Here is a 15,547-nt window from a genome sequence, read left to right on the forward strand (position 1 = left end):
TGAAAATGGAACACAATGTCGATTTTCAGGGACGGATCATTTAAGCTGAAATATGGAACTTATCTGCCGCACTCCTGGTGACTACCAATCTAATTCAGGCAACAGCAAACTCCAGTAAACCACTGTTAACCTTTTCAATACGATTGTTCAAGATCGATCCATTATTACACTTACAAGTATTATCTCCTACACAACTTTTAACTCTTTGAGCCATGCTGTATGCAGGGGGCATGGATCTGGTTTCCCCTCTGCAATTGCCTTCTCAGAGATTGAGTAGAACCATCCATTCCTCCACTTGAACTGTATGAATAAAGGAAACTCAGCAAGAAACAATTATACCAGGTTATAATCTTCATAAAAAAAAAAAAAATTCCATATGCAAAATTTACCTCTTTAACTGCTGTTGGAAACTGGGCCACAGCTCGTGAGTAAGCACATAACCTATCCTCCATAGCTTCTTCAAATGTTATGCCTTTCTCCGCAGCAGCAGCACATGCAAGTTCTGCAATGAGGCTTGACACCTGAAAACATAGATTTTACTTCATGTGATTGGCAGATACATACCGGCGACAGCATTGTTTCAAAGCTGAGGGATAGGAAGAACAATTATTTTAACAATGTTTGCCTATTGTATACACCTCGAGCCCTAGATTTTCCAGTTTTACAATAACATAAATGATATTATTTTAATTTGATTTTAATTCCGACTTTAGGAAGACAATTTGCAATAATGTGCACTAAACCAAACTATGAGGCTTCAAATATATACTATTGACAAGAGAGGTCCACCTCAGATCGGTATTCCTTCTCTACAATGCCTACAGTGGCCCCAGGATGACATGCTCCAACGAGCATGAATGCTGAAATCCATATCAGCTTCTCCAACATCTGCTTCTGAAATGCTTCTTTGTCAAGAACCTGGTCACACAAATGATATATATTCGGTTAAATAAAATAACCAAAGAAGGCACTTAAGGCTTCTTCTCAATATGCAATTAGGTCCTCTAACTTTTATATGCACCCATGTGATCCCTAAACCTACAACTTTGTACCAGTTCAATCTACTAATTATTAACACCATATCATTCACCATAACATGCTTAAATAATACATGCTTCAAAAAGAGGAAAATATGATTATTTTCAAATATTCAACGTGAGGCATCTCAAATAATACATGTCGATTTTAGCCATGTGGCTGCTAACATATTTCATATTTAGCCAGATAGAAAGATTTATAGAGCTAAGGGAGGGTAAAATCCTGGATGGAACATTGGAGCAGAGTCCCAAGTATTTGATTGAACCAATTTTCCCCAATTAAAAGGATCACATTCAACCAAATAAAAGTTTGATCTTAGACTTGCATATCAAGCAATGGTTCATCTGCCATCGATGCACCTTTTGAAGTAAAACAGTGAAAATGTTTCTTTCACCTTGCAAGACAGGCCTCCAGCAAGCAATCTAGTAGCTATAGCTGATGCCCATTTCCCATATGCTGCTGTTAGGCCTTCAGGATTTGTGTCAGTCTTCCCATCAACAGGAGGTTCTCCAAGCTTTGATACAGCAAAATATGCCAGCACCTGGTCTGCATCATTAAGACCTTTACTTTGAAGCCATGGCTCGAGCATACCATTCTGGAAAAAAACCAAATCTGCTAGATTGTCAACACCCATTGGATGATTAAATCATTTTCCGAAAGCAATTGAATCAACGAAGTTGCAGCAAATAAAGTGGAAGTCTATAAGAACAAGTAGACATATTATAGTCAAGTAATTTGAAAAGGATGAAGGAAACAATAAAAGAAACTTCCCACAAAATAATTCATCATGATCAAATCATTTCAATCATATCCAAATCAAGTACGAATAAAAAAAGTAATTGAGCTATGAAATATGAAGTCACTATTACGCTCCAAGTTTAAGTAACACAATAAACAGTGAGAATCCAGCAGAAATTCTTGATAACAAGCTAGAAAACAGGCATGCTAAGCATGACTGTAACAAATCTGAATCTCACCAATGAAAATAGTCTCATCAACATCTATTGGAAAATTTAATTGAAATACAAACAAGGAACAAAGCATTATTAAACTTCCACATAAAAGCTCCAAACTTCATTGAATCATTAAGCTGTTTAAAGAATAAAAAACTGGACTTTCTTCACAATTAATCATGGAATGCAACAAATTAAACAAAAAACACACTAAAAGATCGATCCTTTTTTTAAATTAAACCAAAAAGGAAAAGAGAGGGTATGATCAGGTCGTGGTACCGTTCCAACGAGACTTGGGAGTGGCCTCAAGCACAGCCTCGAGATCATCATTCCTAGTACAAACCAAAATGGGACCTTCAAAATCAAGCGGCACAGCTTCACCTCTCTTCACCAGAAAATCATCTCCCTTCCCCATATCTTGCAACGCCTTTCCCACTCTTCCACCGCCAACAATCACTGCTGGCACCACCTTGGCAGCAGTCGTAGCTGGAGCTGCGGCCATAACAACGAATCTTGACTTCTTTGGTTTAAAAATAAGTGTGGTACTGAAAAGAGTGAGTTTTGGCGAAATGGGTTTGGGAGAATGGGTCAAAAGGAGAGAGGAGCTAGAGAGTGTGGCCATGACGATGGTTTGGTTTGAAGATGGGCTTTGAAGGCATGGTTGCTTTGCGTTTATGCGGTAAGTTACAAGAAAGAAGGGAGGTGACAGCCACTCAATTCTTTGGTGACCTAGCCTTATCAGCTTCTAATTCTATCCAGAGGTCCCAAACAAAAAAAGTAGGTTATTACTTAAATAAAATCATGAAATTACTACATTTTTAAAAATAAGATTTGCAAAATGTTGAGTTTTTTTTTTTTTTTTTAATAAAAAAATCAACAAAAGATAAATATAATGAGAGAAAGAGAGTAATAAATTTGTTGTATATGATTTAAAACTGTTATGTTTATATATAACTATTTAAATAAATATAAAAAGGCATAATATAAATATATATTATGATTTTTTATTAATAATTAAATCAACTTTCCTAAAAGGGATATTTTAATAACATAAATATATATTTATTACAGGTATAATTATTTTATGATATAAATTATATCATTTATAAATAATTATTAATTTAAATATACATAATACAAATATGTAATAAATTTAGTTAATAATCTCATAATTTTTATTATTATAATAATTTTTTATAATAAAAATAATCTTATGCAAAACAAGACAAGACATTACTAAATCATAATTGATGATGGCAAATAATTTCTGAATAAATTTAATAAATAATTATAAAATAATATTTAAAAATTTATTAATTAAATGAACATATTATGAATTTAATAAAATTGGTTTATTGTAATTCATTTGTATTCGATAATGTAAATAATAAAGCATTTAACAAATAATTTGAAAATATACTATTTTTTTATCATTTATTAAATTTAATAATTCATTGCGAATAATAGTTTAATATTCTTTACTTAAACAAGAAATCATAAATATAACAAAATTAATTAATATTAAACTCGTTTACACTTCTAAAAAATCTTGAGGCTTGAGCAAGGTTTTTTAGCGCTTCAGTTCAAATGAAAATTTATAATATAACAAAGGCAAAGAAAGTGTCTCAAGGTATCTGGCAAAAAAATAAAAGTTTCTAGCTTGTATTTGAAGTTTCAAACCATTTTCCCGCTTCTCGTACATGTAAAAGAGAACCAATTATAAATAAAAACAGTCAAAATCTCTAATTAAGAAGCATTTTTTGGTTTCTCAATTTCCCACGCACGAACGACAACAAGCTTTGAATAGTTACCGTTAATCTTTACCGAACACAGTCATCTCACACATTTCCCTATACCCTTTCAAATTCGAAACTTTCTTTTTTTCATTTCCTTTCTTTTTCTGCTATTCCATTCTGATTTTGCCACCTCTACAACCAAAGTCCCACCAAATCCCTGATTTTGCCACGTGGATTAAACCTCGCATTAAATCTGACTTGCGGAGTAGTTGGCACCTAGAGACATTCAAAATTTAGTAAGCCTAAAAAAACTTGAAAACAAAACCATCATTTCTGAAACAAATGACTGGTTTTCAAGAAATCTAAGCAAAACCCAGAACTCTAAATCTGTCCTTCTTTCTCCAACAACAATGAGTGATTTCAAGGAACCTTTAGTTCAACGCCAAGCTTCATACAATTCTCCATATGTTAATCCTCTCACTGACCTCAAACACACCCGCAGCTGCAGTGAAGGAAAGCATGCATTCTTTGCAGGTAACAAGGATAATGTTGACAAAGAAAATGCAGCTCCTTCAACAAATAACGTGTCTTCTTCTTCTTCTTCGGTGGCTAAAAAGACCACTCATTTGAAATCTTTGTCAACTATTGGTACCTTTGATACTTCCAAAGAAGTTCCATGTTACAAGTCTTTGTCTACAGGGAAGCTCTTGAAAGAGTCATCCCTTCAGTTCTGTATGCAAATGAATGAGCCTGACAAGGCTTTTGGGTGCAAGTTATGGGACCCCATTGATTCAGAGAATTCTAGTTCCTTGAATATTTGGGATTATTCAGATTCCGAGGCTGCCCCTGCTTCTTCTTGGTCTACATTGCCTAATAGGTGAGTCACTGAATATAATAGCCTACTGCTTTTGCTTGTAATATGTTTCTGACAAGTTTTTTTGATCTCTTGTTATAATATATAGGGGAGGTTAAAGTTTGAAATTTTAATTCAAAATTTAAAATTGGACAAGGAAATTTAGGGGATAAGAGATGGAATCTATGATTCATCATTGTATAGCTGAATGCATAATGGATATTTATATGTACAAAAAGGAAAAGCTCGTATATAATGGGGAAAATGGGAAGGATGACTTGCATTGCATACCCTTCAATTTAATGAATTATTTATGACCTTGGTTTTGTGTATGTAGTTCTTTGACTCCAATTCTGGATTTTTGGACCTGTGACTGATCCTTCTTTCTATTTCCTTTTTTCTAAGTTGTTTTTCTGTTGATATTTTCGACTTGGTGGCTCTTGCTTTAGGACCTTGCTGTGCAGGCCATTGCCACTGGACATTGGAAGGTGTACTTGTGTTATTGTGAAGGAACCCTCACCAGAAGGGTTTGATGGTGGTACTTTGTATTCACTTTATACCAATGTAAAATCTCTGCGACTTGTTAAGAATGTTGCTAGCCTTTTTGAGTTATTAATAGCATTTCTCATCATCACTCATCAAACTTCATATGGTTTTGTGAACATCTTGATCAACACTCAATATTCATTCATTTTTATGTTTAAATTTTCAATAGCCCATGTTGCATAGGAATATTTTGGATGGTTCATTCCATCCAAGGAAATTTGGCACACCATTGAACAGTTAGTGGTCTATTATATGTCCTAATAAATAACTCATGAAGCTTTAAAAGAAAATTTAATAATATTAGTGATATTGGAAGAAGCCTGTCTTTTTGTAATCTCTTTGTAACTAAATATCCTATGAGAATTTGCCCCAATAAAGAAAAGTCTTAGATCAGATCTGGTAGTATATATTGGGATAATAACCTATAACACAAAATTTACAGATTCAATAGGACCAATTCTTCTTCCTTTCTATCTGCAAATTAAGTTTCTCGAATTCAAACATGAAAATCACTTGTTTCTGGCTTTTCTAGTTGAATCAAAGTGTTAATTTCAGAAGAATCAGAATTCATAAGTCATAATGATTACTGTAAGTAGTCACATAATAGCCATCATAGTATCTTTGCCTTGAATTTCATCAAAACCTTCCACTAGTACTAATGGTTTAAGTTCAGATTGTGCAAAAATAATTTGCCATATACTTTTCTTACATTTGGATCTATTCGGCATGTCAAAATAACAGGAAGGTCAAGGACGACAGGATCGGAAACTAGCAGTAGCTTATCACAAACGACGGAATGGGAAATCAGTGTTCACAATAGCTCAGACTACCAAAGGAATACTGTCTAATTCTGATGATAGTTATATTGGACTCGTGACAGCTAACCTCATCGGATCAAAATACAATATATGGGATCAGGTTTGACCTCTAAAAGGTTAAAGTGTACAATAAGTATCTAAAAAGTGGCAATCAAATATAGGAAATAATTCTTACTTCAATGGGATAGTAATTTGTTTGATTGCAGGGTGGTCGCACCAAGTCGCTAAACAAAAGGTCTAATTCTCTGTTGGGTGTTGTAACGTAAGCCTAACATCCCCTCTCTTTCTAATTCATATCTCTCCCTTTTGTGTTTATTATTTTTATTTATTTCTTCAGGTTCATGCCAACCATATCCACATGGACGGGAAGTTACCGAAGCATGAAGGCGTATATACCTAAGCACCAATCAATGCAGCTAAAGAATGTGACTCAGGTAGCTAAAAGGATTCATCTATATGAGTTGCCTACTCTCAATGAGTTATCCTTTACGGTCCCCTTATATTTTTTGGATCCTCTATTTTGAATTAATTATGGAGTTCAAAAAATATAAGTTGGATAATCTCCTAGTTTTTATGTAGATGCAACACATCAGTGGACTACCTAAGGATTGGGAGGGGAAAATGGACAAAATCCACAAGCTATGCTCAAGGGTTCCTCGTTACAACAATGTAAGCGTGTGTAAAAGTGTATTTCTCATCATACAAAATTTAGACTTTAGACTCCAGTTTCTCTCGAGTCCTTTAATTGCTTTCTTTTGAGCCAGATGTTGAAACAATATGAGCTGGACTTCAGAGATAGGGGAAGAGCTGGACTCAGAATTCAAATTTCTGTAAAGAATTTTCAGCTGTCATTGGAGGTATAATTAATTTCTCTAGTTTGATCCTCAGTTCTATGTAATTAAGTAATATTAGTTATGTACATACAATTCTTGGGATGTCGCAAACACATGCGGACAAACACTCACAAGACTTGTTGCAGACATGCATGCACGCGATAGAAAACTTGTATTAGTATAATCTGTGTGATTTTGAATCTAGAGGGCCTTTTACAAGGGGATCAATTCACAGAAAGTGGTGTGAAATAATTTTAACTTGGCTATTCTGAAATTTTTTTCCAGGAGAATGGAAGACAAACAATTCTGCAGCTTGGCAGAGTGGACAGATACAAGTATGTTATGGATTTCAGGTAAATTGTTCAACCAGTTTCTAAATTGTTTGTGTTGTACCAAAAAATATTTTGATCTTGACATTTAGCACAAACATTTATAAAGCTTTTGAAGTCAAGAACGAAGAAAAGTTAAAATATATGTAATATTTCCCTTTTTCTTTTTTTACAGATATCCATTGACGGGCTACCAAGCATTTTGTATATGCTTGGCTTCAATTGATTCAAAGCTTTGCTGCACAATGTAATTGAAGTCCACAGCCATTTGTTTGTGTTCAACCTCTGAACCGACGTTTTTCAATTCCTAGCTTCACTTAGCTGAAGGAAAGGCGACCATTTTTGCTTGAAGGTGGTGACAAGCTATGTAAAGAAGCATTGGTGATGATTCATGTTTAAGAATTATATAGCTTGAATGCAAATATTGCATCCTTGTTCCGCAGTCTCCACTGATTGCTAATCTATCCTCAATCCACGACGGTCATGTTTCCATGTAATTTCAGTGTTAATTGCAGAGATTAATTCCGATTAATCATTTGTTCCTGCGTTTGTTAAAAAATGATGCTTTAAAAGTGATGATTTTTAATTTCAATGATTAGGATTCATATTTTAATAGCCTCACTTACATATAGTCACACATATGTAAATGTATGAAGTATTTTCAACAAAACATAAAATGCCAATCAAAATATATCAAGAAAACTATTAAAAAAAAAAAAACCCTACATTTTAAAACATATAGGAGCGGATTCATACGCATTTTCTATGAAAAGCTCATCTAGAATTAGATTACAGGTAGGCCAGACAAGAAGAAAAGCCTACCACTCACGGTTTTCTACTTCTTAATATACTTTAAATACAATTTAATACAAGTAGTCAATGTGGCTAACAGGCTAAGTTCTCTACTATGATTTCTTTTTTTAAGGTAGATAGCATTTTATGCAACCAATGAGATTTGAAACCAGTTCTACATAGTTGTGATTAAATTAAAGAGTTAGTATTTGATAAATTATTAATGTAAATTTTTAATTTTATTGAACAAGATTAAAAGATTAATACATATTTTTTAATTATTTATTTATTTTTAAATATATCTTAAGGGATATTTGACACCCTACTAATTTTAGTTGTAAAATTTAAAAGTTCTAATCACAATTGATGAAATAATTTCTTAAATTTTCAATACATAAATTTATTTAACAAGACTCCCCTAATTGAAGGCCCCAAACAGCATCTACAACCCAACAACCATAAATGCCAAAACCAATGGCACAAACAAATCAATCCAAGGCTGCAGGCCTCACAATTTACAAAACCAACTTGATCCAAGACTTTGAAAACCATAAGGCAAAATACATGACTTAGTATTAGTAACTAGACAGCTGGTGATTCTCGTATACGTAAAATATTAAATTTTATATATTCATGTTATATTTTATATAAAAATTATATATTATAATTTGGGTTAACATAAAAGTATGAAATATATATTTTTATTTTGTTAAATTTATAAATAATTATTATTAAAATTTTAAATTATATCATCTTTGTATTTTTTTTTATATCATGTTTAATATCATATTTTAGATTACTAAATGAATTGATAACGGTAAATTAGAAAACAAATATGTATATTTCTTCAAGTCATTAGGCCAAAGTCGTAAGCTTTTTCCCATTAATTCTCGCCAGTTTCTTTACCATGAAACATGATATGCCAAGAAATTAAGTTACTCTTTTCGTCTTATATTTAATTTTAATTTTACAAAAAATTTTAAAAAAAATTAAGTTGAATTGTAATTTATTTTTTATTTTTTTCAAAAATTACCCTTAACATGAAAAAATGGGTAACAATAATTACGGGTAATAAAAAAAAAAGTTTTCTTTAACTTTTTAAACAAAAGTTTAATTTCAAACAAATATGCAAGGATGGGCAGACCACAATGGTAGCCAGAGGGAGCCTCGAACCCCCAAAATTAAAATTTTTTATTTATTGTATTTATCAATAATTATTTATTATAAATTATAAAAATCAACAAGTTTGTTACAAATGTTAAATCAACTATATACTATTACAAAAGTCAAATTAATTTTTTAATTTCTTCAAAAATTAAACTTAAAGTTACCAACGAAAGAGATTAACTTAATTGATAAATCCTTTTAGAGTATTTGAGCCCTTGATTGTAATTGCAATTGCCACACAGATTCCCTTACTAAATACATGAATTATAAGTTGAAACTCAATTGATATTCCATGCATAAGGGAGGGCGGAGCCGCTGGTGGTTGTTGAATTTGAGGGCATTTATAAACATGGAAAAGTAGCCATATAGGAAATAGGAGTCCCTTCCAAGTCTTTCGCACATCGCATACTGCCTTCGCAGTCAGTTGCTATCATCACTTTTCAACATCTAACCAACAATGCGTTGCTTGCAAGTTATATTGAACTTTTTCTCCCTATTAAAACGGAAAAAGAAAAAACAATAACAACTGTATGTATATATCTAAAATACATCAAAATAAAGGAATTTCATTACCTATATATACCAAATATTTCACATTTTGTCAACAATAATGTCATTTATTGATAAATTATTAAATTTTTAATTTCAATAATCAAAATTCAATTTCTGACAACCTCATATATTAATTTTTTTTTAAATATGATTGTTCGAAAGAATTAAATAAAACCAAATCAAGAATTCGATTAGCATTTAGAAGTTACAGATATAACCAAATTAGGAATTTACATTGTTTAGAAAAAGAATATAAAAATATGGCTCTAACATATGCCAACCAATTCCTTTATTAAGAATAACTGATAAATGAATGTCCATATCCATCTTTATCTACATTTAAATACAAATAAGCAAACTCCTTTCTTCCAAATTTAAAGGAAAGAAGAGTATCATTAATAGTAATTTTAAAATAAAATGTAATTGCCCCTATTTAACTCTTGTCCGTCGTTGTCCTTACAGTTACTATCCTTACCTTTGATAAATTCACAAAATTAAAAGCGTGGAGACCACAAGGATAGACTTATTTTTTCTTCCAAAAAGTTTATGCCATGAAATCCTCTTTCTTTGACTCTAACCATCAAGTTCACAATGAAACATTGGTGTAGAGAATGAATTAATTAGGTCACCAAAAATAATATCACTCTCGGTGTAACTGCTAGAGTCTTGACATTCAAAATAAGTTTGAATATCATCCGGAAAACTCCGCCGAGGTAGACCAGGCTCTGATGGTGTTGATGGACTATCAGCAGCCGAGGTCCTCTCTAGCATTTCCTCAAATTTTGATGATTGCAAAAGAAGCCCTAGTGCTGATGATGCAGAGCCCCCGCCACCATTGCAACCATGTGGTGGTGGAGTCACCGAGGTATCACTAGTACTACAACTTTTAGGTTGGATGGAAAACCCTAAGCCAATGCCATGTTTAGGGCTTTGGGTTGAATTGGTGTCACCATTAAGGTTTTGCAGAGGGCTTTCGGAGTTATTAAGGTTACTTTGGTGATTTGGACGTAGCCATTTGATGTAACGGCTAAGGTCAAAGTTTGTAACCGCATTGAGTCCTCGGTATTCTATAGCTGCCATGTCATATGCCGTCGCTGCTTCTTCTTGCGTCGCTGAAAAAAAAAAAAAAAATAACGACCCAAAACAAAATGAGTGGTAGTTTAAGAATTAAAGTGAAGACATAATAAAGTGGAGAACTAAATTTGCATGCAGATTTCGGTGGAGGGTTGGGGATTTACTCCAATGACTTTTCAATTCTTAAATAGCTGAGTAGGCAGTTGAGGTTTGGTGAGCTATATCCCAACCAACTTGATTTTATTACAACTCATTCTCATCGTTTTCCCTTTATCTTCACTTGTACCAATAACAGATATTTTAATTTTGAAATATTTGAAACTCAAATCTGTCATTAATTTAATGAAATTGTCAGTTTGTGCAATTCTAACTTTCCATGTGGCATGTGAACATGAAGTTGCTAAAAGGAATTTTGACAAAGTTTATGTAAGGTACTACATTTTTTTTTTTTTTAACAAGCAACACTATAACTATTAAAGTTAAAATTTAGATTTTTTATTTTTAAATAAAAAAGATACCATTAAATTGTATAATATGGTTAATTAGTACATCATATCTTCAAGTTATTGTAATACGAAAACCATTTTATTCATAACATTCAAATGGTGTATATGCTGATTAAACTTAAAAAAATTACGAGTTCGAGTATTCTAAAGTTAGAGCTAATTGGGCAGTGCTAAAACTTAAATTATTTTTTATATAAAGCAAATCCACTTTTTTTTTTTCAACATATAATAATTTCAATAGGCTAATACTACCAAACAATAGTTTAGGAAAATTGGAGTTTTATTTTAATTAGAAGCAAGAAAATAAATTAATTACTTACCATATGTTCCAAGGTAGAGATATTTGTTGCCAAATACTCTGCCAATTCGAGCTTCCCATCTTCCATTATGGTGGTGCCTACAAAAATTGAAAGAGATTCAAAGGCCATAGGTCCCATAAAAGGAAAATTTCCAGCTTGAGAATTAAGATAGATTGTGACGAATGGCTGGTTCTCTCTTTTAGAACCTGACAAATTTAAATCAAGGTACAACATTCTTTTAACTCATTTACTTTTTAACTAAAATTCGTGAGTGGACAGATAATTAGTAATTGAAAAATTATTAAATTACCAAATATGTTGGTAGAATATTAAATTTTTAATTTTAATGATAAAATTTAATTTTTGATAAATTCAATTATAAATAATGAAAGAAAAATTAAATTAATACGACAAGTTCATTAATAATGCTTAGAACAAGTCTAAAAATGTAGCATTCTGACAAACAATATATTTCAACATCTTTTATAAATTTAAGAGGATACGTTTTATTTTTAAATACTAAAAAATAGGTTTAAAAGAAAATGAATTTGTAACAACCAATGAAATTTTTTTTTTTAAAAAAAAAAAGGGATAAATTTGGGACAACTAGATATACAGAACCAAAAACCAATTCAAGAAATTTTTACGTTTCATTCAATAAATAGGCTCAAATCAAAATGCCATGAATAAAAGAAAACTATAACATTCTTACCTGGCTACGCCTCTATATTTTGAAACTCCACGAGAAAATCCACTGCTTTTTCTATAAATTAAATTTAAAATTAGATGCATAAAAAACTCAAAACAATTTTTATAATTTTAGCTTCAATTAAAAACTACAAATGTTTCCAAACAATCAAATTTTGATTTAACAATATTTTTACGCTTAATTTCTTTTTTAAGATCAAAAGAGATCCAATATTATGTGTCAAATTAAAATTTACATGTACCGACTTTTTGTCATTGAAAACAAAAATAATATAATTTGAAATTTAATTCAAATTAAAAAATGATATTTAATAAGTAAAATTCAAATTTTAACGTCGGTAATATAATATTTTCTTTTACCTTTACATTATGACCTTTTATAAATAAAAGATGAACAAAAGTTTTGGCTTTGAGAATTAATTACCTCCTCAAAGATCCGATGTATTCTTCTTTTGATTGACACTCCATTTCTTTGAGTTCATTTTGATAAGTTGATAACTACAAAAAAAAAAAAAAAAAAACAATTATCAGGATTCAACAGCTTCATACCAAATATATCAAAACCAATCAAATGAACAAAAAATGAAATAAATAACTTTTCATAAAAAAGATCGAAATCAAACATACTGGGAAATTAAGGATAGTGTCCTGTCCCCAGTACTTCAATGCAGCCAAGTCATAGGCATGTGCTGCCGCTTCTTCATCATCATAAGCACCTAACCAAAGACCAACATAACAGTTAAATCCTTTTCAATCATGCCACGAAAATACTGAATTCCACGAAAAGAAATATATATGGCAAGTAGTTTCTTCATAATAACAAGGCTATTAAAGACGATGAGGAAATAAAATCATCAGCTGATAAAACTCACCTAGATATACTGCATATTAATTTCAGTTCGGTTTCGTCGTCGCCGGTACAATTGATATCGTCAGCAAAACCAACCATGAAATTTGTAGAATTAAATTAAAATTATTAAATAGAAAAAAAAAAAAAAGCATGGCTGAGGGAAGAAAGATCATATACCTTGTCTTCCTTTTTTGCTCTGGGACTCATTCCAGCAATTCTTATCCCACAAATGAGCTTCAAATCGCCCTGTCCATCGGTGCCTAATCGAACCAATAAGATAAGCCAACGAAATCAAGACAGAATTGCAAGAGAAAATGAAATTAAAAAACAGACAACAATTAATCAAAACAAAGAGAAAAAATCATGAAACACGATGTAGGTATTATATGTTTTGTTGATTACCTTGTAACACCTCGATAAATGGAGCTGCGTTGGGGAGGAGAGTCTCGGGGAACAGTTTTACGAGTCCGTTTCACTTTGGTCGTAGGTTTTGCAATATTGGATGCAGTTGTACTGCTGTTTTTCTGGGTTTGCTGAGAGATTTTCGCCATGAAAAAGCTGAGAAACACACTCTCGCTCTGGAAACGTAGGCAATGGGTAAAAGAAATAGAGAAAAACAATAAGGTTAAATGACAAAGAGTTTAAAGGGAATTAAGAAAAAGGGGGTTCCTTTTGGCTTTTGTTTGAAGTGTTTTTGATGCCAAAATAGAGAAGAGAAGAGAAGAGAAAGAGAGAGCCGGCAAAGAAATGTTGTTCTAGCCGTCTTGCAGCGGCTTTTTCTCTACACTTAATATTTTTGTCCTCGCTTTTAGCTTTGGAAATTAATTACTGTTTCAACTTTATATTTGTGAAAAATGATTATTGGTCTTTCATCTCCTTCATTTTTATTTTAACCTAATCAATTTGAAGTGTAGGTTAGTACTAACCCAATTACGTACTAATTTACATTTCTACTTTTCTAAAGAGAGAAGACTTGCAATTTATAATAGATATATCTAATTTTTATAAAAATAATTAGATACCAACTTAAAATTTAATTTAATTGATTTATAAAATTATTTTTAAATAACATTCAAATCTGAAATTTAAATTTTAATTCCTGAAACTGTTTTTTCAATTTTTATACCATAACCTTTTTATATAGATATATATATATATATATAACTTAACTATTTCCAAAAAGATTTTAAAAATTACAAACCATATTACAATAAATTTCCACTTTAGGTGATATATAATAATATTAATTTATTAAATTTCTCAAATATAGCATAATAAGACATGAAATAACTCTTTAAACGCTTAAGATAATAATCATAACAAATTGAGAATGATAAGTTTTTGGCTTATTACAAGTCTACATATGTTAATTGCTTCCATAAGGTTCTTACCCTTGATTTTTTTTTTCTTTTTAAGAAAAAAATTTGGGTGCAAAATTGGGGTTGTAATTCCTACACTCTCTTTTCTTTTTCCTACTTCAAAAACATACAATACAAATATTAATGTATTGTATACAATAAAATAAAATATCATTTTCGATGAGAGATTTTAGCTCCTTACGCTTGCTTTGACGATTTGGTTTGATTTGATTTGTATGTTTTTGGCTAAGGATCTTGATGAGTTACACATGGATTTTCAGTATCAATATTTATTTACTACCTTACTTTTAGTAAGTAATTTCTAATTTTAACGGTTAGATTGTTCTGTTATAAACGGAACTAAGATCACATATTTCTCTTCATTCACATTTCATTTTTTTATTCATCTAATAAAGAATAAAAAATAAAATGGTGAGATTTGAACTCTCACTTTATATGTTTTCTAAACATTCTTAGTTACTAAATCAAAAAATTAAAGATCATTCCCTCATTTAATTCGATCTTGATTACATTTTTTTAAGAGAATATCTATATATAATTTTAATAATTTTAGATACGATATAATGATAAAAAAATAAAAATGAAATGATTTAAAATTTTAATAAAAATAATATATGAATTTGCTAAAAATAAAAAAATATTTTTTGTATTTTTTATGCCAACGCAAATTATAATATAATAATTTTTATATTTCAATTTATTGATGTAAAGTAAATACATACGAATATATAAATTTTTAAATCTAATTTTATACATACATATGTCTTTTACATGAAATATAAATGGATACATGAGTATTTATATATATATATATATATATAATGAAGTCAAATATAAATAGGAGCTTGAACTAAGATGGTCCCAAATCCCGAGCAAAAGGGCTAAAGCTTAGGATGGCAACACTTACTATTGTTGTTGGTGCGCCATACTATGCGGCGTATGCCTAAAATTTCAGCTGACCACATTAAGACTTTGGACTATCACAAATGTATTATTATGAATTTAAAAAAGAAAAAAAATTGAACTACTCACCTCCCCTCTGTCAAAGGGGAAGAACAACTCAGCAAGATGTAAATGCTTAGGTTAGGGTTGGGTACCACTACTAGCGTGGGTT

General features: G+C 31.1%; 3 protein-coding genes across 4 annotated transcripts; 1 reads left to right on the forward strand and 2 right to left on the reverse strand.

Moving 5' to 3' along the window:
• Nucleotides 1-110: 110 nt before the first annotated feature.
• Nucleotides 111-2,757, reverse strand: LOC111274363 (nuclear protein). Its single transcript, XM_022858968.2, has 5 exons — nt 2,271-2,757; nt 1,433-1,650; nt 790-918; nt 390-521; nt 111-300 (listed from the first exon to the last, which is right to left on the reverse strand). Exons 1-5 carry the CDS (start codon nt 2,611-2,613, stop codon nt 187-189), a joined length of 936 nt encoding a protein of 311 aa, XP_022714703.2. The 5' UTR covers nt 2,614-2,757; the 3' UTR covers nt 111-186.
• Nucleotides 2,758-3,999: 1,242 nt separating this feature from the next.
• On the forward strand, nt 4,000-7,801 carry TLP8 (tubby like protein 8). The gene is made up of 9 exons (XM_022860834.2): nt 4,000-4,604; nt 5,030-5,144; nt 5,868-6,044; nt 6,151-6,206; nt 6,282-6,378; nt 6,524-6,613; nt 6,709-6,801; nt 7,063-7,130; nt 7,282-7,801. Exons 1-9 carry the CDS (start codon nt 4,138-4,140, stop codon nt 7,355-7,357), a joined length of 1,239 nt encoding a protein of 412 aa, XP_022716569.2. The 5' UTR covers nt 4,000-4,137; the 3' UTR covers nt 7,358-7,801.
• A 2,090-nt stretch (nt 7,802-9,891) lies between these two features.
• Nucleotides 9,892-13,750, reverse strand: LOC111274368 (AP2-like ethylene-responsive transcription factor At1g16060). 2 transcript variants are annotated; one of them, XM_022858971.2, is made up of 8 exons: nt 13,457-13,750; nt 13,232-13,314; nt 13,077-13,085; nt 12,832-12,920; nt 12,629-12,702; nt 12,209-12,259; nt 11,518-11,594; nt 9,892-10,729 (listed from the first exon to the last, which is right to left on the reverse strand). In XM_022858971.2, the coding sequence occupies exons 1-8, from the start codon at nt 13,603-13,605 to the stop codon at nt 10,191-10,193; spliced, it is 1,071 nt and encodes a 356-aa protein (XP_022714706.1). In that variant the 5' UTR covers nt 13,606-13,750; the 3' UTR covers nt 9,892-10,190. The 2 variants fall into 2 exon arrangements, with proteins under 2 accessions (XP_022714706.1, XP_089611528.1); XM_089755402.1 differs by lacking the exon at nt 13,077-13,085.
• Between the last annotated feature and the right edge of the window lie 1,797 nt (nt 13,751-15,547).

Source organism: Durio zibethinus, chromosome 26, assembly GCF_047325235.1.
Source record: "Durio zibethinus cultivar Kanyao isolate XHJ-2024 chromosome 26, ASM4732523v1, whole genome shotgun sequence".
Lineage (NCBI taxonomy): Eukaryota > Viridiplantae > Streptophyta > Magnoliopsida > Malvales > Malvaceae > Durio > Durio zibethinus.